The sequence below is a fragment of the Siniperca chuatsi genome, linkage group LG2 (assembly GCF_020085105.1).
Source record: "Siniperca chuatsi isolate FFG_IHB_CAS linkage group LG2, ASM2008510v1, whole genome shotgun sequence".
Taxonomy (NCBI): Eukaryota; Metazoa; Chordata; class Actinopteri; order Centrarchiformes; family Sinipercidae; genus Siniperca; species Siniperca chuatsi.
Window position 1 is genome coordinate 13,792,362 of NC_058043.1, and position 25,925 is coordinate 13,818,286.

Here is a 25,925-nt window from a genome sequence, read left to right on the forward strand (position 1 = left end):
AATATCACCATCAGTCACAAATTTGTCATTCCCAAAGGCAGATGTAGATTTTTTTAAAATATAAACATTGGTCTAATCCTTACTCATTTCCACGACTCAAACTTTAACTGTTAATTCCTGAGAATTCCTGAGAGTAATCTCCCAGTGAGAGACGAATAATTTATCTCGATGTGGGAGTTAAATTCTGCATTAAGACTGCTCATTTGGGATGTTCCACAAGGGTATTTCATTTTGGAAGACAGCGGGCTAAGAAGATTATGAGCACAGTTTTCAATTTATCTGTCTCACACATCCTGACTCTCTTTATTGGCTGGGACCCTCTTATCATGTTTTGCCAGGAGCTAGAGCAGCCATTGGCATCTTCCTCTGTGTTTGCTTTGGAGTGGCTGCATTTGATGCAACATTACTACTACTTATTTTTACTCATAGCATGGTCTTTTTACACAAGCTGATTCAAGTTAAGCACCCAAAAATGGGATGGATGGAAGTTTAGAAAATGAAAATAGTGAACAAGTGTCACTTAAGTGTTATTTATGGCAACTTGGTGAAATCTAGTCATTTTTAGAGATAACAAATAGCAAAGGCAAATAGAGGATGCTATCAAAATGTTGAGTAACCCATAGAAGTCTATATTATGCATCAACTGGCCCTTGAGTGAGTCAGAAAGGAAGAGACACCAAGAGAGAGAGAGAGAGAGAGAGAGAGAGAGAGAATTTGCTGATGTAAAAAAAAGCTACAGGAGTAAGGACATAAAACCTTGAGACAAGAGGATGCTCCTCTCTCAAACCCGCTGCCATCTCAGTGGTGGAAATGTTGGAGTTGGGGAGGGTCGACTTTGAGGTGACATTGACGCTATGTAGATGAGAGTGAAGATCCTGCGCTGCATGTTACGTCCCTTTTCGCTTCAACTCAGACGGCGGCAGCTCCTTTCCCCGTCTTCTCTCCCCTCCTCTCTTTCAGCACCACTCCTTTCAGGACAGCACCTCGCTCTCAAAGACGCATTTGTCCACCATCCTCCCCCCTCAGGATCGTATATTTGTTCGCTGTCGTCGGAAGTTTTCACCTTGGTTTTATTCTAAAAGTGCAAGGAAGTAACTTTTTTAAAAATTCGGATTTTCCCATCGGGGAAACAATCTGGCAAATAAAAGGATTTTACTGTAAGTATTCTGTTATACAGTATGCATTTTACGTGAATTAGGGATAGATTTGCGTTTGCTGACATACTTATTACACGCGACGACAATTGAGGAATTTGGCATATGCAGATGTGCTGAATTTGGCAGTGTGCACGGATGTGCGACTGCACTTCACTTGATGGCGACGCAAGAGACTTATCTCATGAGGATCATTAGCATATTTGATGCTTCAGTCCTGCAGCCACGTTTTAAATATGTCATATGTAAATGTGTGATCTGTGTGGATTTATTTCTTTTTTACATAATTCTTTGATTTGTTCACTAAATTCCAATTTGTCTTGAGATTGCGTGTCTCTATGAAGTCAAATGGTACATGAACCTAGAATATTATTAACAGATTTGATATTAAATGCTTATCATATAAAATATCAAAAGATTTGTGACCATGTTGCCTCATTCTCTTCAATATTACGCACGCGATGTGATGAAAGCCAGAGAGCGCGTTCCATGTTTCATTCGTCCTAAGCAGATGTTAATTTTGCATTTCAAAAATTAAATAAAAATAAACAACGTACATTTTTAAATGCAGAACCTTGCTAAAATTGTGTTGTTTAAAATTGGTGTAGTTAATTGTGTGTATTAATACTAATTCATTAGAAAGTAAAATAAACATCACATTTTTTAACTCTGTCCTGCAGATAGTTGATGAAAATGACTTCTCAAAAAAACTCCAATGAGTTATTAGCCTATCCAGGTGATTCATTAGACATTAACGTCGCGTCTGACTCCTAAATGTGTTTAATTGCTCTTGTACCGGAGCAATAGGAAGTGGGCCATTGAATTTAGAGCATAATGAATCAAGGACAAGAGCAGGCTCTAAATTTCTGCTAACATGCATTCACTCCAGGTAATTAAAAGTGAGTCTTATTGCATGACAAGTCTTTATTTAATCCCGTGGGGTTCACGGATCGTGGGGCACATTTTTTTCTCTCTCTCTCCACCCCTGAAGAAATGTCATAAAATGGGTGCTTGCATAATAATCGTGTTCAATTATATTTTACCAGTAATATAAGACCTATCTTGAAATGTTTTTCCCCTTTCAGAAAACAAGTGATTATTCAATTAATGGGGAAAATATCTCCACTTTCATTGAACTGAAGTTCAGAATCACAGATTGTTTTTGTAATATCTTAAACTATTAAGGCAGAATTACATAAATTAGTCCCTCATTATTAAGACCTGACATTCGACTTTGTCTCATTTAAGTGATGTCTTCTGATTTTTTCCCCAGTGAATTTTTAAATCTATACATATTTTTTTATGCTTTTAGGGTCGCTGGACCGCTGCTAAGCTGCCCCTGCTTCTGCTCTTGATCACTCTCATTACCTCGATTATTCGTCTGTACTCTGCTGTTATCTGGGGGCTAGGTGTATAGGACGGAGAAGCTGCTGTCTGCCTGGACCGGTGCTGAAACCCCCTGCTCTCCACTGGTCAGGACTATCCGAGACGCACAGTGACCATGGCTACCAACGGGACCAAAGCCTCGGACGGACACGTCTTAACGGAGACGGTGAATGACGCGCCCACCACCACGCCAAACGACAAACCCAAAACCTTGGTGGTAAAAGTGCAGAAGACGAAAAATGAGATACCCGAGAGAGAAACGTGGGGTGGGAAATTTGACTTTCTTCTCTCTTGTGTCGGATACGCAATCGGACTCGGAAATGTCTGGAGATTTCCTTATTTATGTGGAAAAAACGGAGGAGGTAATCAGGAATTCTTGGCAATTTTTCATTTATCCATATACCAAAAGGAGTGCAAAGATCTCGACATCAAAACCTGGCAGTTCGCTCCCAGAGGTTTTTCATTTAAATAAATCTAAAGTGTATTTGCTCCAAGCCGTGCGTAATTGCGCACAAGCGAAAGTCTGCAGTGATCTGGGGCTCAGTGTGAAACCAAAAACTCCTTTTACCAAATATCTTATCTGGATTATGATGAATGTTAATAGTTTATGATTCACCTTCACTTACACACCTTTACCTCTCACCTCTCATTCAGGGGCCTTCTTGATTCCCTACTTTTTGACCCTCATATTTGCTGGAATGCCCCTGTTCTTTCTGGAGACGGCTCTTGGTCAGTACACGTCTATTGGAGGGCTTGGAGTGTGGAAGCTGGCCCCTATGTTTAAAGGTAAAATAGACTTTTACGTTATCCTTAAGACCCTAAACGATGCTTTTTATGTTAACTGGCTGCTTTATGAAGGCCAGGTTAAATAACAGACATAAGCAAAGTCGGAGATTAGGGCTCTTTGTAATTACTAACTTTATCCTCCATACATTACCAACTCTTTCAAACATGTCTTACATATATTATTATTCTCGTTTTATTTCAACACAAATTTTTCAGCACAATTTAACATCATGCCTGTACTGTCCCATTGTTTCAGGTGTGGGTCTGGCTGCTGCTGTTCTGTCCTTCTGGCTAAATATCTATTACATTGTAATAATTTCCTGGGCTATTTACTATCTGTACAACTCCTTCACTACTGTGAGTATTTGATATTCTTATTAATTCTGTTCCCTAATAAAACAATTTAATAATAGGACTTGAATAACTTAATAACTTAAAAAATTAGAGTAGAAAAAATAAGTAAGTTAGTAATGTACTTGATTCCTTCCTGAAAATCTTTTCACACAAGTGTCCCTTTAAATCAGAACAAAGCACAGATTTTCTTTTTTCTTTCTTTCTTTCTTTTTTGCCCAGGTTGAATTTTTACATAGTAACCCTTTAAGTTATGTGGCAGGTTCTGTTTGCCAGCACCTTTTATATAAGGGTGCACAGCCCTTAACAGGGTATGACATTTATTACTTCCTTTCCCACATAATTAGCGCCTTACACAAGGTATTGATAAATGCATTTGGCGATGAGGCATTCACTCCTCTGAGAAAAGCATGAAATCGCAATGAGTATCATGGTCTTGGCTGCTCGACAGCCAGAGAGAATGGAACCCGGCAGTGGGAGAGAGGTCCAAGTAAAAAGAGCTGCCTATGTGATTTTTCTCTTTTTTTTCGTTAATTTTCAGGACCTGCCGTGGCAGAGTTGTGGCAATCCCTGGAACACAGACCGCTGCTACACCAACTACAGCATCGCAGACACCAGAAACCTCACCAGCGCAGTGGTGGAGTTCTGGGAGTAAGCTGGACATAAGAGTCTGTTAAGATCACAAGGATACTGCTCTGTTGTGAACAGATTTAAGCTTCACAGAAAGGTCATGGTCCCTACTGTGCATAATGATGATCAGGGTTAGAGTCTGATTTGGCCATTTGGACCTGAGGATCCAATGGTTCACCAAATCCTTTAATATCCATCTATCTCCAGATACTTCTAGACAGGACATACTGTGCACGAACAATAAAGGGCCACAAACAAGCCTATAAACATGTGTGCAAAAAAACAAGTTATTCCTTGCCACTGTCGCCAAGTGCTTGCTCATGGTGGGAATTGTTGGGTGTCTGCAAATAATATAAAGAGTACGGTCTAGACCTGCTCTATAGGAAAAGTGCAATGAGATAACTTCTGTTATGAATTGGTGCTATATAAATAAATAACTAAATTGAAGCATGACTTCCCTTGACTGTGGCACCTTAAAAAAGCTTTAGGGGTGAAAAAAGAAAGCCAGGGAGAGGGGTCTTTGTGAATATCCAGACACGTGTATGCATATTTTTGTGTGCACCCATGCATGCTGCCTGCATGAGATAAAGGATGCATTTGTGCATTGTAGTATGACCACTTTACTCCTTCCCTGCAGACGTAACATGCACCAGCTGACCGATGGTCTGGAGAAGCCTGGGGAGGTCAGGATCCCACTGGCTATTACACTCGCCATTGCATGGGTGCTCGTCTATTTCTGTATCTGGAAGGGGGTCAGCTGGACTGGAAAAGTAAGTAGAAGGAGAGGACAAAGACAGAAACAAAATGGAAAAACATGAACTGAATTTGCATCTTAATGGTCAAAGTCATAGAATTGGCACAATGATATGTTGGATTATTTTATTTATTAATACAGTGACATGCAGTACCCTGCCAAACCCTCTCTGTCAGTCTTTCTTTAAAAGGCAATACAACATTGTACATGCAATTTCTCTTCAATGCAGTTTCACAAGTATCGCAAGCACCTACCCCATCCACAAAGTGAAACAAAGGCCTAAACTTGGCTGCTGTAGAGCCATGCTCTGCCCACTGAGCTACAAAATTACAAAACCGTAACATTTGTGATTAGACTTTTTCACTTTTTATGTCAGTGTTTGTTTGGTTTACGATTGGTAGATTCATCATTGATTTTTATACATAGCAGTGTCAATGACAGTATCTCCACTGGTTCATTTCATATTCAATAGATTTTATCATGAATGATCTGAATTGTGTTGACTTTGATAGCACAGTGCAAAATTAGTTCAGATAAGGAGGGAAATAGTGCACTGAGAGTGTGCTGAACCCAACCATTCTGGGGTCATCTTGCCTCTGGGGAATGGCTGACTAGGTCACTGTGCTGCACTGTGCTACTGTGGGGATGGTGCCACAGTACAGTAATACTGTTCATGTTAAGTTGAACAACTTAGCAGTTTTCACTTCTTCCACAGTTTTGTTGTCTTGCAGGACAAATATTCCAAGTAAAATAATGCTCACTAGCTGTGAGATTTTAAAAGTTTGGTTTGGCTTAGATTGACAATATTCTTTTTTTCTAATAATAATTTTGTGTCCCACAGGTGGTGTACTTTTCAGCCACATACCCTTACTTTATGCTGTTCATCCTGTTTTGCCGTGGCATCACTCTACCTGGTGCATTTGATGGAATCCTCTTCTATATCACACCAGACTTTAACAAACTTAAGGAGTCTGAGGTATGCTCTCTGCTCTCTCACTCTGCAGGCCTAGGTGTCTAAAAACTGTTTCTGTTCAGGAATACATGTAGCTCTTTACTGGCCACAAAAATAAAGGTGGCTGCAGAGGATAAGCTGAGCCCCCGTGGGATGTGGCTTCTTGGGGCAAACTTGTACAGACTGTTTACAGGTTACGGTAATACCATTGAAGAGGGACCGTACTGTGCCTGCATTTAGGCAATACTGTCATTAGGCATTAAGGTGTGTACAGAGCTCACTCTTATCCAGATAGATTCTCTGTAACAATCACTGTTACACTGAAGCAAAATAGTAAAAAGGATGTCTATTAGCACACAGCCATAAAAAAACATTACTACTAGTGTATTTTCCAATTAATTTCCCTTGAGCAGCTCAGCAAACTCCTGTGATGGCTGCGTACATTTGTATTTGTTATGCTGATGCAGGCTAATTATTTAGTATACTGTAGGTCTCAGGTAGCTGGCTGTCGTGTGGCAGTGGTTTTTGATATTATCTTTTATTCTGTAATGAGTGTGAATAAATTACTTGACTACATCATTAAAGCTCAAGAACATGAAATTAAGCTGGATGAGGTGTGGAGAGACGAGGCAAGGTCTTGCTGAGTTAAGTCGATCAAGATGGGATGCAATGGGATCAGAGTGCTTCAGATAGGACCAAGTGTAACAAGATAGCACTTAAGTGTTACAATTTCCCAGAGCAAGTGTTATTCCCAGTTCCTGCCATTACATCAAAGGATTACAAGAGACAAGATACATTTCTGCCCAGCCACAAAAGAGGTCATATCATCAGTAAAATAAAATGAATCCTGGCCATTTTTTTAAACAAACATATCTATTTAGCATTAACTTTGCACAAGTTACGTGTCTACAGCAGGTTACTTTATCCTCTTTTTTCTAATGTTTGTGTGTCAGGTGTGGCTGGATGCTGCCACTCAGATCTTCTTTTCCTACGGGCTGGGATTAGGCTCTCTGATAGCTCTTGGCAGCTACAATCCCTTCAATAACAACGTATACAGGTAAGTGATTATAATGTGTTGCATTTCACATGATTACCACATGAATTAAGTACCTGCTCAGATGAAATTTTACTGTCTAGCACTGGTCACTCACACATTCTTTTTTTGAAGGAGTCTGTGCAGATGTCTCTTGCTGGGATTATTTTTGGTTTCCTTGCAACATAGTGTCTGCTGTACCTTCTATTTTAGGACTATTTGAGCCTGTACCTGTTATCAGCCGTTTTAGTATTTTGGCTCTACACTCATAGGTACAGATGGATAAACATTGGTCTGCAGCCCAACTATGTACATCTATGGTTCCAACTATTTTGAAACTGCTGGAGCTCACTGCCATTTTAAATGAAATAGGTCAATATATATGTAATCAGCTGCTGTGCTACTGCAGGATGCAAAATGGCTCTCCACCGTCCCTTCCCCCCATGCCCCTCGACAATGTGTGACAGTTTGGTAAGGAATTGATATAGGCGTGACAATGGCTGCCTTGCGCTTTGTCTCTCCCCTACAGAGATTCTATCATTGTCTGCTGCATCAACTCCTTCACTAGTATGTTCGCTGGCTTTGTCATCTTCTCTATTGTGGGATTCATGGCCAGTGTAACAAAGAGACCCATTGCTGATGTGGCAGCTTCAGGTAATTGCAATCAATGTTGAAACTCGATAGTGACAATAGGCACGGGCAAGATGTACTTGCGACTGTGCAAAAATTAGCCCTTGAAATTGCAAGTTATTCATTGTTATTCTTTCAGTCAGAAAAGGAAAGTTTTAGCTTGTCACTATATGTCAGTTCTGATTTCTGGGTTTATTAGAAAGGAAATTACTCAGTGATTTTGCTAAACTCTCTGTCCTTTCTAAATACTCAAGTTTGACATTCAGCACTCACACTGTTTTCCTCCAAGGACACTTTGTATTTGAAATGTTCTTGTTTTATCTAGTATTACAGTTACTTTCATTATAGTTGAGTATGTATGTTGAAAATGAACCCATTTTTAAATCAACGTTTTTTGCCATAGTTGTACAACTCATTTTTTGTTAGTATCCCATTGTAAGTACACGTCAACATGTTTTTAATATTTGTCTTTTGTCAGGACCTGGCCTGGCATTTTTGGCTTATCCTGAGGCCGTCACCCAGCTCCCCATCTCTCCTCTCTGGGCCATACTCTTTTTCTCCATGCTGCTGATGCTGGGAATCGACAGCCAGGTAGAGAGAACCCAACGAAAATGGTCTCAGTTGTGGTTTTTGGACCATATTCCTATAGAAAAATGCTGATGTTCAAGCTTCTATCAAGGAATGTTTTGAAAGTAAAATAAAAGTAAAAATAAAGTAAATTAATAAAAATGTTCATTTTTGAAGCCAGGATTCTATTGTTTCAGGGTGGAAACTTTCACAAAGTGTCACTGCCATGTAAAAACATTATTTTAACATAATGTAATATGTCTTGCTGTTACTCTTTCATTCATGAAAGTTAGTTCTAAACCTTTGAAAGTGACCTAATGTTTTTATTGTGGCAAGAGTGTATTACATAATATAGTTTTGACATGACTCTGCAATCTCTTCAGTTCTGCACTGTCGAAGGCTTCATCACTGCACTGGTTGACGAATTCCCTCATATTCTCCGAAAACGGAGAGAGATCTTCATCGCAATCGTCTGCCTTGTTTCTTACATCATTGGACTGTCCAACATCACACAGGTCAATACTTCTTTTTTATTGGATAATCCAGCAATATTTAGAGACATTACTGGGAAGTTAGTTTAAAAACACACACAACAGCCTCCGACTGAAAGACAAGGTTGATATCTGTTACAATATTTGGATCAATATTGAGTATGTATTTCTCCAGTTTATCAAGTAACCACACCATTATCTCTCCTTTATATTTTACATTTCTGACTTTGGAATTATCACAGGATAATAAAACAGACTTGTAAGCGTCCTACAGGAGACCAGTGGTGTGACCTCAGCATCTGACCCAGTAACCTGCAACATTGTTATTCCAGCTAGGTTGTTAACTCAGCTTGCCCTTATAATGGCCCTCATAAGTAATCCCAAAGAGCATCTAAGTAAAAAGGTCACAGTGTCATACTCCCTCTGAGACTGTAGTTCCAAAGTGTTTCAGGTCATTTAGCATCATGTTTCAGTCTGCAAACATGGAACAACTTGAAACAGGTTCACAGCCATGATTTCATTTCACTTATTTACCCGCTAGCTGCTGGACCAAAGGATGACATGGTCAGTTGAATTGTCCATCCATTTGTTCGTCTGTTCAACACTTTGGTCCAGAGCACGATGTCTGACACCTACAGGCCAGATTGCCATGAAATTCAGTATTTTTATTAATGGTGCCCCTACAATGATTCCTAATAAGACGGTGTAGTCCCTCATTCGTCCAGGAGTGTTCTATCGTAGAAAAGGTTTCAGTCGTAGTCATCTGGACACTGTTTTCAGAATCAAGACGTTTCGGCTCCCATCCGGAAGTCATTCTCAATTGAGAATGACTTCCGGATGGGAGCCGAAACGTCTTGATTCTGAAAACAGTGTCCAGATGACTACGACTGAAACCTTTTCTACAATGATTCCTAATGACTTTTGGGACCACTTGAGCTATTGTCTAGCGCCACCATCAGGCCAATATTTACCCTTGACCAACACTTTGGTTCATGGCATGATATCTCTAATGGCTGTATTTCCATGAAATTTGTTTTGTACATCCATGGTCCACAGAGGATGAATCTTAATACTTTTGGTGACCCCCTGACCTTTCTGCTAGCGCCACCATCAGGCCACAGTTTCCATTTAATTAAAAAAATAAATCATAGTCTGAGGGGCAGATTGCTATGAGGTATTATTACTGAACACATTCATGCTCAGAGAACGAACCCTTTAGTGCACTTTTTGAGCTTTCCTATCACACCCCCCTAAGGTTAAAAAGGCACTTTTACACACAAAAGATCAGATAATTTAACTGACAGATTTGCTATGAAAGATGCTGAGCACATTCATGCTCCCAAAGGAATAGAATATCACTTAGTTAGTTTTAAACCTATTATGATTCTAATTAAAGATTTTAGTCTCAGACAGAAACACTGGACACTGTATCTGATCATCAGAATTTGACCATGAAGATGCTGTTTAACTACTAAATTTGTTTAGTTTATTTTGTATTAAAATACAAGAATATTTCTTTAATTGTATTGGTGTACTGTTATCTCCCAACATTTGATAACATGCTAATTGAGCCATATTTTAACATGATTGGTATGAATACTTATACATTTTCTGTTTCAGACTACAGTGCAGCACGTCAAAAGAGATCTTTAAAGTATTTTCTTTATCATTTTATCCACAAAATTATGCAATTTGAATCAGAAGTAAAAAATAAAAAACATTAAGGACGGGAACCAAAAGTCAGCAAAAAGTTGCTTCTGTGCCTGCCTACTTGCGAGCTAAAAATGACAGAATAACTGCAGGCCAAGGTTATGTTGGCTAATGACACTCGAAGACCCTGCATTGTCCCTCCACTTCTGCCAAACTGGATTTCCATCATGCCACATGCACAGCCCTGTTAGAACCACTTACCCTAATCGCTGCTCCAGGCAGTATAAAATATATCAAGCTTCACAGAGTAGGAGTTGATGAACTGTAGCAGGTCCCTTTGAGCTGGTCTCCATAACGGCCTGATAACCACATGAAATTGTGGACAGACATGAAATGTTTCAAGGAGATGCTTGATCTGCACTGTTCCTGTCTGTACTGCACATCCACAGTTTCCACAAGGAAGTCTTAGCACTGTCCTCACCAATGAGATGCTGGTGCTCTCACCCTTGATGTTATTCCACTTGACCAATTTAGTACTGTCCTGCACATCCAATACTATAATTGCTTCTTCGATGGTTTCCCCATCATTTATCTTATCATCTTCTTTTCTTTTGCTCTCTGTTTCTGTTCTTTTGCAGGGTGGACTGTACGTGTTCAAGCTATTCGACTACTACTCAGCCAGTGGAATGTGCCTGCTCTTCCTGGTCTTCTTTGAGTGCATCTCTATTTCCTGGTTTTATGGTATCTCCGTAATCCTCTTAAGGATGTTTTTCCATTTAAAAACAGGACTGCACATTTCTGTCTTTTGTTGCTGACTTATTGGGAGCTAAAATCTCAAAATCTAACATCTAAGATCCAGACTAGAAACATATCTAAGATCATAAATTATGGACTGCATCTATATTCACACAACATGATAACTAAAACTGTATTCATCACGCTTTATCTTTGATTCTAGGTGTGAACAAATTCTATGACAACATTGAGGAAATGGTTGGCTACAGGCCCTGTCTGTGGTGGAAGGCCTGCTGGGTCGTTTTCACTCCGCTCATTGTGGCTGTAAGTGTTATCTGTGGGTAACATGCAGGATTTAACCAACAATGTTCCAGACACCAACAGGGAAAGTAGTACCCCGTCAAGGACAATAATTAGGCTCATGAGGTCTCAGGTGAAGCTATGTTTTGAGAATGATTGCTGTAATCCTTATATGCAAAACTATGCTATGGTTTTTCTTGTCACTTTAGCGTGATGGTTGTGTGCACGAAACCAAATGCCATCTAATTACTTTTACTTAATTACTTTCACTTGTTTTAATGATTGGCTTTATTAACTATGAGTGCTCCATACTTAAATAGTATTACTATCTCACCATACCTTCAAATAATACCCTACAAAGTGTGCCTGCCAAAAATCATCTAAGACCATAAGCTTATTCTGAAGTTTTAATGTAGTATTTCTTCATACATATACAGTATATATATAGAAAAAATGTCATCTTGGTTTAAAAGTTGTGCAGTTCTGCAGTTTTAATTGCATTCACACTGTCTGTAAGCTTGATGATGTAAAGTGCTGAGAACTATTTCCTTGTCCCTCTTGTCCAGGGAGTCTTCTTGTTTAGTGCAGTGCAGATGGTTCCCCTCACCTTGGGTGACTATGTGTTCCCAGCCTGGGGCCAAGGGGTTGGCTGGTGCATGGCCCTCTCCTCCATGACCCTCATCCCTGGCTACATGGGCTACATGTTCCTTACACTCAAAGGCACATACAAAGAGGTAAGATCAATGTGGTTTCAGTCTAATAGTTGATGCAGTTTACTTAAATAAAACTATTTGACCCAGGTTTTTTGTGTGCTGTATTTGCCCTGAAGCAATGAATACTTGCACTACACTGCACAGAATGAATTAATTGTTCTTATAAAGAAAGCAAGTGGAATTACCAGATGCTTATAACAAATGGTATACATATCTGCATATGCAAATTAAATCTAAATATGATCTAAATACGTACACTTAAAGGAAACGTTGTTACACATACACATACTGTATGTATGCCTGTATATAAATGCCAAAAGTGGATATTGTAATACAAATACAATAGCCACAGATTTCCCAACATATGCATCACTGTACCCACCGCTGAGCATTTCACACATCTATTAGCTGCTTTGAATTTTAATCTGCAGTCAGCAGCGAGGCAGGCTCTGTGTTAAGAGTTTCAAGTGGATTACTTGGTATGCAAGATTTTTTTTGGGAAATATATTAGTATGTACTGTATGATAGACACATCCAACACAGTGAACACAGTGGTGTTTTTAGAGGGTGCTGATGTTTTGTGAGGATGATGTAAATGCAACAAACAAGCCCTGAGGACTTTATAGAGGAGATCAGTTTTAATCATGGGGGGAGGCTTGAATAAACTTTTATGGTCACCCTGTAGATTTTTACCAACATTCTGGCTCAATTATGTTTCCCAGAATATACATTTATATAATCTTCACGTACTTTTTATGACATTTACATAATGGCTGGCAATGAAAGTAGTACCTGAAATGTAATTTAGCAGCAAAAAGACTCTCACACTGGAGGTTAAAATGCTCAGCTTAGCTCAATGTGATTTTGCTCTGTGCACTATAACTGTACTGTGATTCAATGCTTTTGTAATGAGCAAGCACATAGGCATGCTGGGTAAAGACGTTATAAATTGCCATGAAGAGTAGAACAGTGATAAAAGGATTAGTAAAATAGAGTTTCTAATTAGCTCTGTTAAACAAATTTAGATGCCTTTTTGCTACACCAGCCACTGAGTTCAGCAGAATGGTACACTGCATTTTTATTGATCTGATGATCCTAATCAATGGCAGATAATACCTTTTCTGGCATGCCATATACATTAACAGCTTTTTGATTTGCAGTCATTCACAATGCGCTTACATCTATGCCTTCCCTTGTGACAGATATAGCTTTATAGCCACCATTGACAGAATAAATGGGCCATAATTGCAGGCAGTGCAACAGAGGCTGTCACAGGCAATGTGCAGGTGTCAGATCCTGCAGTACCAGATGATGGCTGATTGTCTAATTGTAGCAATCAGCCAGCTGATTAGTGCTCTGCACCCAGGCGGACACTTAGTTTCACCAACACTCCATATAAATGCCTACTGTGCCACAGAGCCTGGGTCCAACACTACCCACATTTGGAAGATTTACCAAGTTTGAGATGGTTTGATTAAGTTTTGTGGGCTCAGTAAGATCAGCTCATGAAACATTTGTTAGTGCCATGAATATTGGCATTTATTTTCCTTTACTTTCCTCAACCATATCTTAGGCTGTATTAATTAATATAACAATATATCACATCTGGGAAAATGTATATATGTCATATCTGAGAGTATCTTGTGGAATGTTTACTCTCAGAGCCTGAGGCTGTGCATTCATCATTCTCACAGCTGTGTAGCTGGTGTGTTTTGTTACAGTTTATGGGTTTGCTCACAAATTTTGCAGCTGTTTGGTCCCTACTAATGGTATATAATAGTGTATCAATTTTCAGCTGTGTGATATCAGTGGTGTTACTACTCCTCTCTGTGCTTCTCCCTTTCAGCGTCTGCGGATGATGATCAAGCCATTGGTATTGGTGAAGGCTCAGGAAAATGGCCCGGACCAGCAGACAGAAAACCAGAGTCAGAACCCTGCCAATGAGGAAGCCTACATCTAGAAACTTCTGCCTGTCTCTGTCTCGACAGCGAGACTGGCGATGTTCACAGAAGAAACGTAATCAAGGTTGGGAACGACCACCAGACTTCCATGTCTGCTTTTATTCACCTACCTCCTGGGGACACGTGAGACCAACCTGATTACACAGTTATTTTTAGGGTTTTTTCTGTTTGTTTATTTGTATAATACAGAGTTATAAAACTTATGAGGAAAAACAAACTACCCAGCAAAATTGTTGTGATATTATGAATTTCATTATGCAAAAAAAGTGAGTCTTTTTAGAAAATGAAATGTGACTTAGGAAATCACTATATATTGAATATATAATTTAAATTTGGAGGCCCACGTTGATTCAATAGTATTGTGCTACTTTGAAGATATTAATTAATCTACTAAACTACAATTACTGTATAAAGAAAATTATTGGTTAAATGCATTTTGCTTGTACATGAAATAAATACATTAAAATGAATGCAGTGTAGTAGGTGAAAAAAATGCAATTTGAAAGTTTGTAAAGTGAAAATTGAATTTTGACCAATTTAAGGCAAAGACAATATGGGAATGTGCAACAGGTAAGGCCAAATCTGCTTGTAAGTGTAAATATAATTTAAAAAATATAATTTAGACAGACTATCACTCCCTTGCAGGATCCTGCAGTTTGCCTGAAATGTTTACCACCCATGTCTGGGGCTACCTTTGAAAAGCACAAGCACAGTATGGAATTTTGAAGCGTCCAACTTCTTTTTGGCTCGATTGAAACTTGAGACAACAGCAAAAATAACTTACATAGGATATATAGCAAGAGACTGTTATAATTGTTTCTTTGTTTTCTAAAGAACAATAACTTTGTATGTTGTCTGAATCTTTTTTGTAGAATCATTTTTTAGGTCGTTTTCTATATGTGAGAGTGAGAAGGACCAAAATCATACTCAAGTTTGAAAGATTGGTGCAGACATTTGACGCTGACTATATATGGATTAACTCAAGCATCCCTTTTTGTCTCTCTAAAGAGCAACTGGGTACAGTAGTGAAAACAGCATCCGCCTACGAGCACAATTTGTATCTGTAAACTACCACCTCTAACAACATAGGTGTAGCCAATACAGAAATCCCACATTTGCACTGTGCGTACAATATTTCTGCCTGAGATTATTTGGAAAATGTAGATTCTCCTGACAACCAGTTAAGTGGAAAGACAAAGTTGTGTTGCAATAAGCCAATGCTAATTCTGATCTATATTTTAAACCGTGAGAATGAATAAGCTGCAGTGGCTGCTGCATTGGAGACTGTGTGATGGATTTTTATAATAGCTACCACTATTCTGACTGGAACCGTTTACTTGTATATCTATTTAGTAACCCACTTCTCAGGAACAAAGGTGGATGTGACCAAATTCTCTCAGATACTACCATTATACACTGAAACAATTAATGCTGTATTTAAAAAAACGCAACTATAATCAAATTTCTGCCATTTTCTCCAATTAATCCATTATGCTACCTTAAGCAGCAACAAAACATGAACACACAAATTAGTATAAAGACTTAATACATATATGTACTTGGGCACACTCGAAAGCTAATCCAAATGGTTGCCTCTTTTCTGTGTGCTATTCAGCTAGCATCATTTCTTTCAGTGTAAATGATTTGTGATGGCCTTCACTCAGTCATTTTAGTAGGAGCCATAGTATGTTTCTATCCTGTGGCGAGCGCAGATTTCCAATACTAGGACAGAGAAACTTTGGCTCAGTCAGAGGACAAAGCCGGCAAAAGCACTGTAAACACAACAGGACATAGCCAGATGCTATATAGGCCAACACCACTAAAACTACTCCTTTTCATAGGGTAAAAAAAACCTATTATTACATATCAAGTTTGCTTGGCAATATAAAAACATATATGTAGAAGCTGACTTTGTGACAGACCACTGATATCACTGTATTACTATGAAGGAGGATCAAGAAAATGTGCTTCTGTGGCAGCTACATGCGACAGGAATCAGGTTGAATCAGTCCCGTTTATTTTCTTTTATTTATGTTTTTTTTTCAAAGATATGTGAATTAAAACGTGCAATGACAAAGGGTTCTGTGAATTTTGTATAAAGTTACCATACTGCAGTTTTCTCTCTTGAATGATGTTGTAAACTGGACTGTGTAATACATGTATCTGTGAATGTCTGTACAACCTGAGTTTTTCTTTTCTTTTGTCTAAATGTTGAACAAAAAATGTGATATTATTTGCTGTTTTCTGCAATAATATTATTATCTCAGAAACTAAAGCACATATCTCTCTCATCTGTAAAGATTATAACTACAATAACAGAATAGAATAATAATAAAGATGATAATAATAATAATAATGATGATGTAATAGAAATGTCTAGTCAAAGAATATTGTTTTGTATATTTCTAGCTGTTTCATGGGCCTAATGTAAAATATTCTATGTAAAAAAAAATATAATAAATGTCTTTAGATGGTGTTATATGAAAAAGCATGATTGCAATATATGTTATCTGCAAAAATAAATAAAGACCTATAGATTATAATGACTGTGTCATGTAATCTTTCTATTGGGGGAGTAGGCAATATTTGTGTCTATTCAGTTTTTAATGCATACAAAAAGGATTTTTTACAAGCCAATGGCGAGAATACATAATAGGTTAATTGTAGAAAGAACAAATACCATTTTTATTTGTTAACTGGATGTGACTATTTGAATAGATAGAAGTGCTGACTTAAAAGGTATGGAAATGCTCTTCAAATATGCTTTCTGCATTGTTGACTGAGATGGTTTAGCATGACACTGACCTGCTCAGTGTTATGGTAATGCTCTATTTATTACATAAGTGGAAATGAAAATGCAATCAGCTCCATTACACAAGACATGCTCTCTGTAAACTTAGCTGATAGTTTCTGACAAAACGATTCTTGCCACAGCAATACCCCTTTAACACCTGTTCTGAGAGCTGTGCCAGCACAGACACTATAGCTGTCCTGGCTGACAGCCAATCCCTCCCAGTCACAATGCACCATCCATCTCCCTGCTGTTATGCAGTAGTAGGAGCCTACATTTTTTATAATCCAAATAGCCACCAAATCATCACAAAATGCACAGTGAGAAAGAAGTACAGAATGTGTAGAAATCTTTATTTAAAAAAAATACATGAAAAGGGAACAATAAAATAAATAATGAATAATCCTGGCATGATACACAAGATAGGGAAAAGTGTGAATTAAATAACATGTCTTTAAATAACATGTCTGGATTACATGCTTGTGCAGTTGTCAGCGGGAAGCACAATAATCTCAAAATATGCTGTGCTTTTTTTTCTCAACATAAATCTCTTTTGGCTCTTTTACTTAACATGTGTTAACACATGAAACACTAATGAAACATTTTAATTCTTGTTTTTGTTTTAGTCATACACACCAAGGTCTTACTGCATGCATGGTCTTTGTACGTCTAGTATGTCTTGTAAGTCTTTTGCCTCTTTTTCTAGCCAACAGTTGCAGTCAGACAACTCTCATGGAAAAGATTTGAACATGATGTGATGTGAATGCAATATATATTGTATACAGAGTTGAAATTCACTCTCCAAAAGGATACACCAAACTCAGTTTAGCAGAGATTAGGGAGTGACAATACAAAAATTCCCCCCAGGCCTCAGTATGCTTTAACCTAATGAAGTGCGTGTTACAATAATACTTGAAACACAAGAAACACTAATGAAAAAAAATTAATTCCATTTTTTTTATTTTACCCACACACATCAAGGTCACATCTCCTCCAGTCTCTCCGGAGACTAGGACACATTGTTCTGTATAACATTTTTATTTCTGCACAGACTTACTTTGTCTCACTGTTTGTATGGCTTGGTCCTCTTGTACATCTAGTAGGACATCTTGTAAGTCTTTTGTCTCTTTTTCCAGCTACAAATGACTTCAGACAACTTTAATTGAGCTGTTCATGTGAATGCTTCACATAAACAGAGTTGGTATTTGATGCCTAGGCTCTAAACTTGTCACTCCCCAAAGGGGTACAACAAGCTCAACACAACAGAGATTGGGGAGTGATAATAATAACATTTCCCACAGGGAAACTAAAGGCTTAAGTATGCTTCAAACTAAGTGCTTGCCAGATAGTCTAACAGCATCTGAAACCCCCTTTCCAACCGCAGAATTGCGGCAGGCTGTGTCCGACAATTTTTGTACGTTTTGAAACAGTCAATCTGACAATCAAGCCCACTTTACACAGCGATTGGCCAGGTGTGTGGAGGTGTGAAAGACCTTCACGGTCAAGCTCTTTCATTCTTCATGCAACCACTTCCATCACTTTTTGTGTGTACAGCTGAGTGTAAAACCATGAATGCCTTTGGGAAAACACTGCAAAAGTCTGCACTGTTATGCCCATTTTTACAATTTTTTCATGGTAAGACTACAAAGACATGCAAAAGACACATAAGGAGGCAGTGAGAAGAAGCCAGGAGGAGATAAAAAAATAGAACAAGCTTTGCAATTGATTTTCCAAGGCTAAAAAGAGGATGCTGAAGGGGATGCATCACTTTACTTGACAGGACACAAAAACAGTAATAAATGTTGAAGTAATTAGTTATGAATGAGTCCTTACTATTAGTTATGAATGAGTCGTTACTAGTTTTGTGCTGTTCACCGTCAGGTTCAAAGTTAATCAGGAAAGATTCATGAAAAAAGTGGTCAGTATGATTGATTCACAGATATTTGTGAAGTAATTATTACCTCATGATTCATTAATAAAGTATATCCCAGTCAGTTCTCTAGTAAATCATCATTATTTACTATATAGTCCTCCATTCAGAGTTATTCACTAACTACTTATTAACGATTCATTAATTATCAGTTCATTCCTCACTCGTTCCTTAGTAACTACTCACAGTTTTGTTTACTGTATTGTAAAGAGTTACCAAGGGAGTAACTGGAGGGGAAAATATGTTGACTGTTCCAACTGTTCATCTAGCTGTCCTTGCTGTTCCCCTTCCCCTCTCTATGACAGCAGGCTTTTTTCCCCACCTTCGAATGTGGCCATTTGGAACAGGTATAAAAACTTTTGCCTTTAGATGTGGCCAAACATGTTGTATGACCTACTTCATTTGAAGCATACTGACGCCTTTATACTCAAATCACACAGGCGGATGCTGGGTGTTAAGTGGGGCTGATGAAATGCTGTTTAAAGTAGCAGTTGAAGTAGCATCATCATCAGGTGACTGCTACAGTTAGCCGTTGAGTTTTGAGGTGACCAGTGCAGCAGCAGGCATGGCAAATCAAAAGACTGAGCAGAACACTGACAGCTTAAATATATACTCTAATGCAGGGTGTGTTGGATATATAAAGCAAGTACTGTGTCATGTGAGAGTAGTAGCAGACTCCAGTTGTCTTTCTGAACTAGCTCACAGGCTTTGCGCCATTTCATTCAGCCTAATCACTTGAAACATATTATTATGTGAATGCAGAATATGTGTAGAGTTTATAATTTCCGTCTTGGCTTTAACATCATCATTCCTTGCAAGCATATACAAGCTCAGCACAGCTGAGATTGGGGAGTGACGATAATAACATCTCTCTAAAAACCGCATTAGACACAGAGCCCAACACCAGATATGTGGAATCTTCTATATGTGTGCTTGCGACACAGCCATTGCAGCCATTTCCCTGAAAAACACCTCAGTCCACAAATCTAGTGAGCACTGGTGCTGGTGCCTGGCTGACGCACACAACTAAGCCAGGCACCAGCCAGCGTAAGGCTGTTCTCCTGCTGGGCACCTCAGAAAACGAGGGGAAGATACATCTTGTGAACTGAGATGTAAAACTCTAAACCTTGCTATAAAGTACAAGTACAAGGGATCAGGTTTAGTTGGAGTACAATAAATATAATAATTTTCATAGGTGATTTTGATCGTGTGAAATACTACCTACTACTTTAAAAAAATACAGTTTTTTTTTTTACCATGTTTCCGGATGTCCTCCTTAAATCAAAAATACCAAAAGTAGTAAATTTGAAATTACTGCCTGTTTGGTGCCACATGTCTTTAGTGTGTCTCAGGTGTTTTTATGTAAGCATTTGTTTTGAGAGTTAATATATATATATATATATATATATATATATATATATATATATATATATATATATATATATATATATATATATAAGTCTGTGTCTGCTCATCTGAGCATGTGGCAGTAGTAGAAGTGTTAGTTGTGGTGATGACAAAGACATGAGCGGAGCAGCTCTGACAGCTCCAGTCTAGCAGAGGTAGTAGCAGCTAAGAAGCTCCAGGGCCTCAACAACACACACTGTGAAAATGGTAATCTGTTTTCCCTTCATGCTAAGGCTCCCAGTAGCATGCACACTCTCCAGTCGCATTATAATCATTGGGCACTGACATTCGAAACACGATGGGGCCAAAAAGAAAAAGAAAATAATACTCTATTTACTTTTCTTATAGCTGCAAGGTTGTATTTTTCCACAGTTGTTTCATGTAAAAGATGCAGTGGCGTTATGCAATTGAATTTGCAATAGGAGACAGCATATAAAATTGGATGGGTATATTAATGGGACTTTTGGGGGGAAAAAAGTCAGCCAGTCTTTTACCAGTTGTTAGAGTTGATTTCAAGATTTCACTGTTTGTTTCCTGTTTTCAAATCAAGGTCAAGGACAGTCAATGCTGGTGTTTTTTTTTAAGCATGACCACGATCATTCCCTAACCATAACCAAGTGGTTGTTATTGTAACCATGACAAGGAATCTCCCCTAAGCTTAACAAAGTAGTTACTGTAACCCAAATTACAATGTTTCCCTAAACCTAATCAAGTCGTTTTATGCCTAAACCTAACCAAACCATAACCATGTCATGAAATGATTTCTTTTTCAACAGTGATTTGTAATGGTTTTGGAAGGCACAAATTATGTCATCCTGCTGACAAGTGCGTCAGATCAGAAAACCATGTGTCGTTCTAGAGGGCATGGACAAACAACAACATTTTTTGTTATTTAATTTGGAGGAATTTTTCAGATGTCTGCAGCTGATACACAGAACCTAAACTTTACAAGGCTTAATCTAATGTACACTGCCAAGCCTTTCCTTCACCTAGGATCCCTTTTTCTCCAGCTGACCAAAGCTGAATTAGAATATTAGTGAGCCTTCATGACTTTACCTCTTTCCCCTTTACAACAGGCCACTGATAGCATATCTGCTCCCAGCAGATTGACAGACAGACAGACAGTGAGAGAAGAAAATGCCCTTATCACTGCCTGCCATATGATGGGATTAGCATGAGTGTTGTCTAACAAAGCATTAATGAACAGTTTTAATTGCCTGCAAAGCACACCCTGCCAAGCCTGGCCTGAACTACACACACACACACATACACAGAGGTTGTGACGCATATTTGTCCCATCTGAAATGGCGTCCAAGTGATACAGAATTTGTATTCATCACTACAAACAGACCATTATTGATGTCATTCCAATACATTGGTGTACAATGTGACAGAGAATATGGGTTTGAAGACGTTCATTTAACCTTAACCTCCATTCACTCCCTCACACAATACAGACTTAATTGAAATCAATAGATGTTTTTGATTATCTTGTGGTGCCATATTACAGCGCAGCCTCACTGTAGCCACAGGACTTCAGCACTGCTGTGACCTTAAAACCCTTCTGATTACAGCTTTGCAGATGACAATTTCTTCCATTGGATTTAACTACAATTCTACAAAAATACTGTTCAAAAATTCTATATAAATACCAGTCATGTCTGATGCGTGACTGGAATCTTTATCAGTTTGTGATGAGGTGGCCTATTGCTAACACTGGGTCAGTAAACATCTCATAGACACAGGTGGCAACTTGATCTGTCTGCCTATCATTGTACTTATGGCCATCTCTCAATGTTACAATGGCTATATGCAATGCAGTCAACTCAATGACAGACAAAATACGCATTACATTTATCTAGCTGATGCTTTCATCCAAAGCGACAATGAGTGCATTCAGTCTTGTAGATACAACCCAAAAGTAAGTACATCACCTTCATCAAATATGCTGAACTGCTTCAAGGACAGCAAACAGTCATGATTTTGTTAGTGAAGGAGTAGCAAGCTGATTGGCAGTAGCAGAGTGTAGTGGACGTACTGGGGTGTGTGGTTTGACCACGTCCTGGATGTAGGATGGGCTTGAGCCATTCAAAACATGGTAGGCAAGTATCAATGTCTTGAATTGGAGATCACAGAGTTCTCAATGGTAATGGAGAGGTGATGGACAGGAGATGCCTTCCCTGGAAGGAAGAGCAGCTCAGTCTCGTCGATGTTGAGCTTCAGGTGAGAGAGATGTCAGCCAGACACTTAGAGATTCATGCTGCCACCCAGGTTTCAGACCAGGGAAAAGACAGAATTAGTTAAGTGTCATCTGCATAGCTGTGATAGGAAAAGCCATGTGAGTGAATAACAGAGCCAAGTGATTGGGGTAAAGAGAAAAGAGGAGGGGAACCAGAACAGAACCCTGAGGGACCCCAGGAGTGAGGCTACAAGGTTCAGACACAGATTCTCTCCACGTTACCCTGTAAGTGCAGTCCTTGAGGTAGGATGTGAATGGGGAGAGTGTGGAGCGTGAGGCTCCTAGTTCTAGGAGGGTGGAGAGGAGGATCTGGTGGTTCACTGTGTCAAACGCTGCTGAAAGATCCAGCAGGATGATGACAGAGGAGAGGGAAGCTGCTCTAGTAGTGTGACATTCCTCTGTGACGGCAAGGAGGGCAGTCTCAGTCGAGTGACCAGCCTTAAAACCAGGCTTGTGGGGGCCAAGAAGGTTGTTCTGGTGGAGATATGCAGAAAGTTGAGCGAAGACAGCACGCTCAAGTGTGTGAAAGAAATGGAAGAAGAGGGACAGGTCTGTAATTCTTTACATCAGAAGGGTTGAGTGTGGGTTTCCTTAAAAAGGGTTCACTCTAGCTGCTTTTAGAGTATTAGGAAAACAACCAGTTGTCAAAGAGGTATTGATGAGGTGGGTGAGGAAAGGAAGGACATCAGGAGCAATAGACTGAAGAAGATGAGAGGGGATAGGGTCAAGAGGGCAGGTTGTTTGTGCAGTGGGTGGTGGGAGGTAACCAGGGTTGGTACCTCAGTGGGAGAGATGTAAAAAGGAAGTTAGAATAGGAGATGAAAAGGTGGATATAGGACAGGTGGTATCAGCAGGTGGGTGGAGAAATGAGGAGCATATGTCATCTATGTTTTTTACAAAGTAGTTAACAAAGTTGCTCAGTAGAAGGGAGGTGGGGGAGTAGGGGGATCGAGGAGGGTAGAGAAGATAGAAAAGTGTTTTATGAGGTTGGATAAGGAAGATTGAATTTTGGATTGAAAGAAAGAGCTGCAGATAAGGAGGTGGAGAAAGAGGAGAGAAGAGATTGATACAAGGAGGTCCTCAGAGCACTTGGCTTTTCACCATTTTCTTTCAGCTGCCTGTAGGGGGTCACCAAAAAGATTACTATTCAATGGCAATCCATCTAACAGTTGTTGAGATACAGTGTATCAGTCTGGACCAAAGTGGTGACCGACAGATCGAAGGCCAACATTGCCATGTCTAAAGCCATGCCACAAGCATGACTAAAAATTGCCATTGTGTAAAGGTCTTGTTTAACATGCTTGTCACACAGTGAAAAGATTAATTAAAGGTTATACAGTTCCACCCGAGTTCTATGATGCCAAATGGAGATGAAATTTGCAAGTGCTGTAGATAAACAGGACCAACCTAGCTATTTCCTACAGTTCTATACCTTTCTTATGGCAGCTATTTTGACTTGTTCAGGAGACACAGTCCAAGGATGTGGAACACCACACTCTACCAATAATGCAAATAATTAAGCACATGGTGGCAAGCTATGCAGCTGGTCTGCACAGCACAGGAAGACACAGCATGTCTCTGTAACAGCACAGGCCGCACACTGACCCAGGAAAAGGCCAAAAGTATCCCACGCTGCTCAATCAACATAATGTTTTAGCATAGTCAGAGGAGAGGAAAAAGTGCCCTGTGGCAGCCTTTTTACAATCTGGGATCTGACTGACCTTAGCTTATGGAGAAACAGGGAGCAAAAAACAGAGGAAGACCATCTGTGGTCAAAATGTTGTCAAGAATGTCCACATAAAGTAAAAAATTGGGAATGAGAAAAGCAGTACCGGGATGATAGTTGTATTATGGTGTTCAAACTGCAACAGCCATTTATATAGTAATAATTTTGCATCAGCTTCATGTGCAGGTAAGCAGGAGTGTGAGGTTTGAACCAAATGGTGTTCTTCAGACCCTCTCTGTGTTTTAGTGATGAATGGAAACAGAGGAGGCCTGTGTAACAAAACAGGGAGCGTGACATCCAGCTGGAAAACAACTCCTTTCTCCCAGCACAAAAGAGTAAAGAGCCCCAAACAGAGCTCAAAGCTCATTCTCTTTGCTCTCTTCCTCTCCTTAACTTAATCTCAACTGCCTCTTCCCCACATATTTTTCTCTTCTCTTCTCTAAGGTAGAGTGAGTGATTGCCATGCCAGAGCCTCAACCAATGAACCCATACTATTCCTTCCAGTCTCCCTTCCTTTTGCCACACCACGTTTATCACAAAATGTACCAGGAGTGCTGGCAGTGCGGTGCATATCAAAGCTCACAGGCAGCCCCCTTGCCTTATGGCATCTTCTTCTACACTGAAGCGGAGAAAGAAAAATGGTACAAGACTAAGTATAATATCAAGGAAACGCATAGTCCACCTGTGAAGGAGATACTTTAGAGTGAGAAAAGATGAAACGTTGAACAAGCAATTCATAAATGTTTATGTTTATTTCTTCTTATTTTGCTTATTCTATAAGTTTTTTTTATTGCACTTTGACAGTGCTCAGTGTTCCTCTTGTCTTGAAATTTTTTTTGAGCCAATGCTGTAGGACACTGTGCTAAAATCTCATGATGGGCAGAAATAGAAGGCTTTCACTGAGTATGAAAACCTTATCTTATCATTGAAGGTTTAATTAGTGTTCCCTTTACTGTCAAGAACCATCACCTCATCAACCCAGTGCTCTCTAACTCAGCCAGGTTGTTAATGGGTGTGTGTCTCTCAAGAAACATCATGTACTTGACACCATTTTCTGAAGAGTACTACCCACACAACTGACAAAAAGGTTAAAATTGCATCAAAAGTGTGTTTGTTCATGGTGGAAAGGAGAACCAAAAAGAGAGAAATGAACAGTTCAATAGCATGAATGTGAAAGCTGCTTGTTTGAGATTCAGTCACAGTTGTCACCATGGGAACACTGTGAAATCTACCATCACAAGTGATTCACATGTGTTTGCTTTCATGAAAGGTTACAGCACCACCTCACAGCAAGATACAAGGTTAGGTTATTTACTTTATGTGACACACACACGTGTAGAACTGTGATGTGATGAAAAGGGCTGTATTTTTGAAGTTTCACAGAGCTGCTGCATTCTGGTGGCTACTGTGAAAATTCAATATAAATAAAAAAAAATGTAATCATAAAAGAAAACAATATTAAAAAGTTGCAGTTAGTTGCAAAGTTAAGCTTATATTAATTTGTCTGTCTGTAAAGGCCACAAAACTACTTAAAATTCTTGTTTTTTTATATTCTTTTTGGGCAATGTGTACTCGGGATACAAAAGTTTCATGTCAAGTTTACAAATCTAGGAAAATTACATTAAGTGTATTTTAGAATAATCATTAACTATTAGTCTTAAAAAGAAATATTTTCAAAATATAATTTCTTCAAAACATAATATCCAAAACTGGCAATCTGACATTAATTTGTTACGCAA

General features: G+C 39.0%; 1 protein-coding gene across 2 annotated transcripts; it reads left to right on the forward strand.

Annotated features, from left to right (window-relative positions):
• Window positions 1-804: 804 nt before the first annotated feature.
• slc6a1b (solute carrier family 6 member 1b) lies at window positions 805-16,636 on the forward strand. 2 transcript variants are annotated; one of them, XM_044175369.1, is made up of 15 exons: window positions 805-1,157; window positions 2,467-2,902; window positions 3,195-3,326; window positions 3,583-3,683; window positions 4,219-4,328; window positions 4,945-5,077; window positions 5,903-6,037; window positions 6,967-7,070; window positions 7,576-7,700; window positions 8,155-8,267; window positions 8,627-8,758; window positions 11,023-11,125; window positions 11,343-11,443; window positions 11,986-12,153; window positions 13,979-16,636. In XM_044175369.1, exons 2-15 carry the CDS (start codon window positions 2,656-2,658, stop codon window positions 14,090-14,092), a joined length of 1,818 nt encoding a protein of 605 aa, XP_044031304.1. In that variant the 5' UTR covers window positions 805-1,157; window positions 2,467-2,655; the 3' UTR covers window positions 14,093-16,636. The 2 variants fall into 2 exon arrangements, with proteins under 2 accessions (XP_044031304.1, XP_044031312.1); XM_044175377.1 differs by having other exon boundaries at window positions 2,467-2,706.
• Window positions 16,637-25,925: the final 9,289 nt, after the last annotated feature.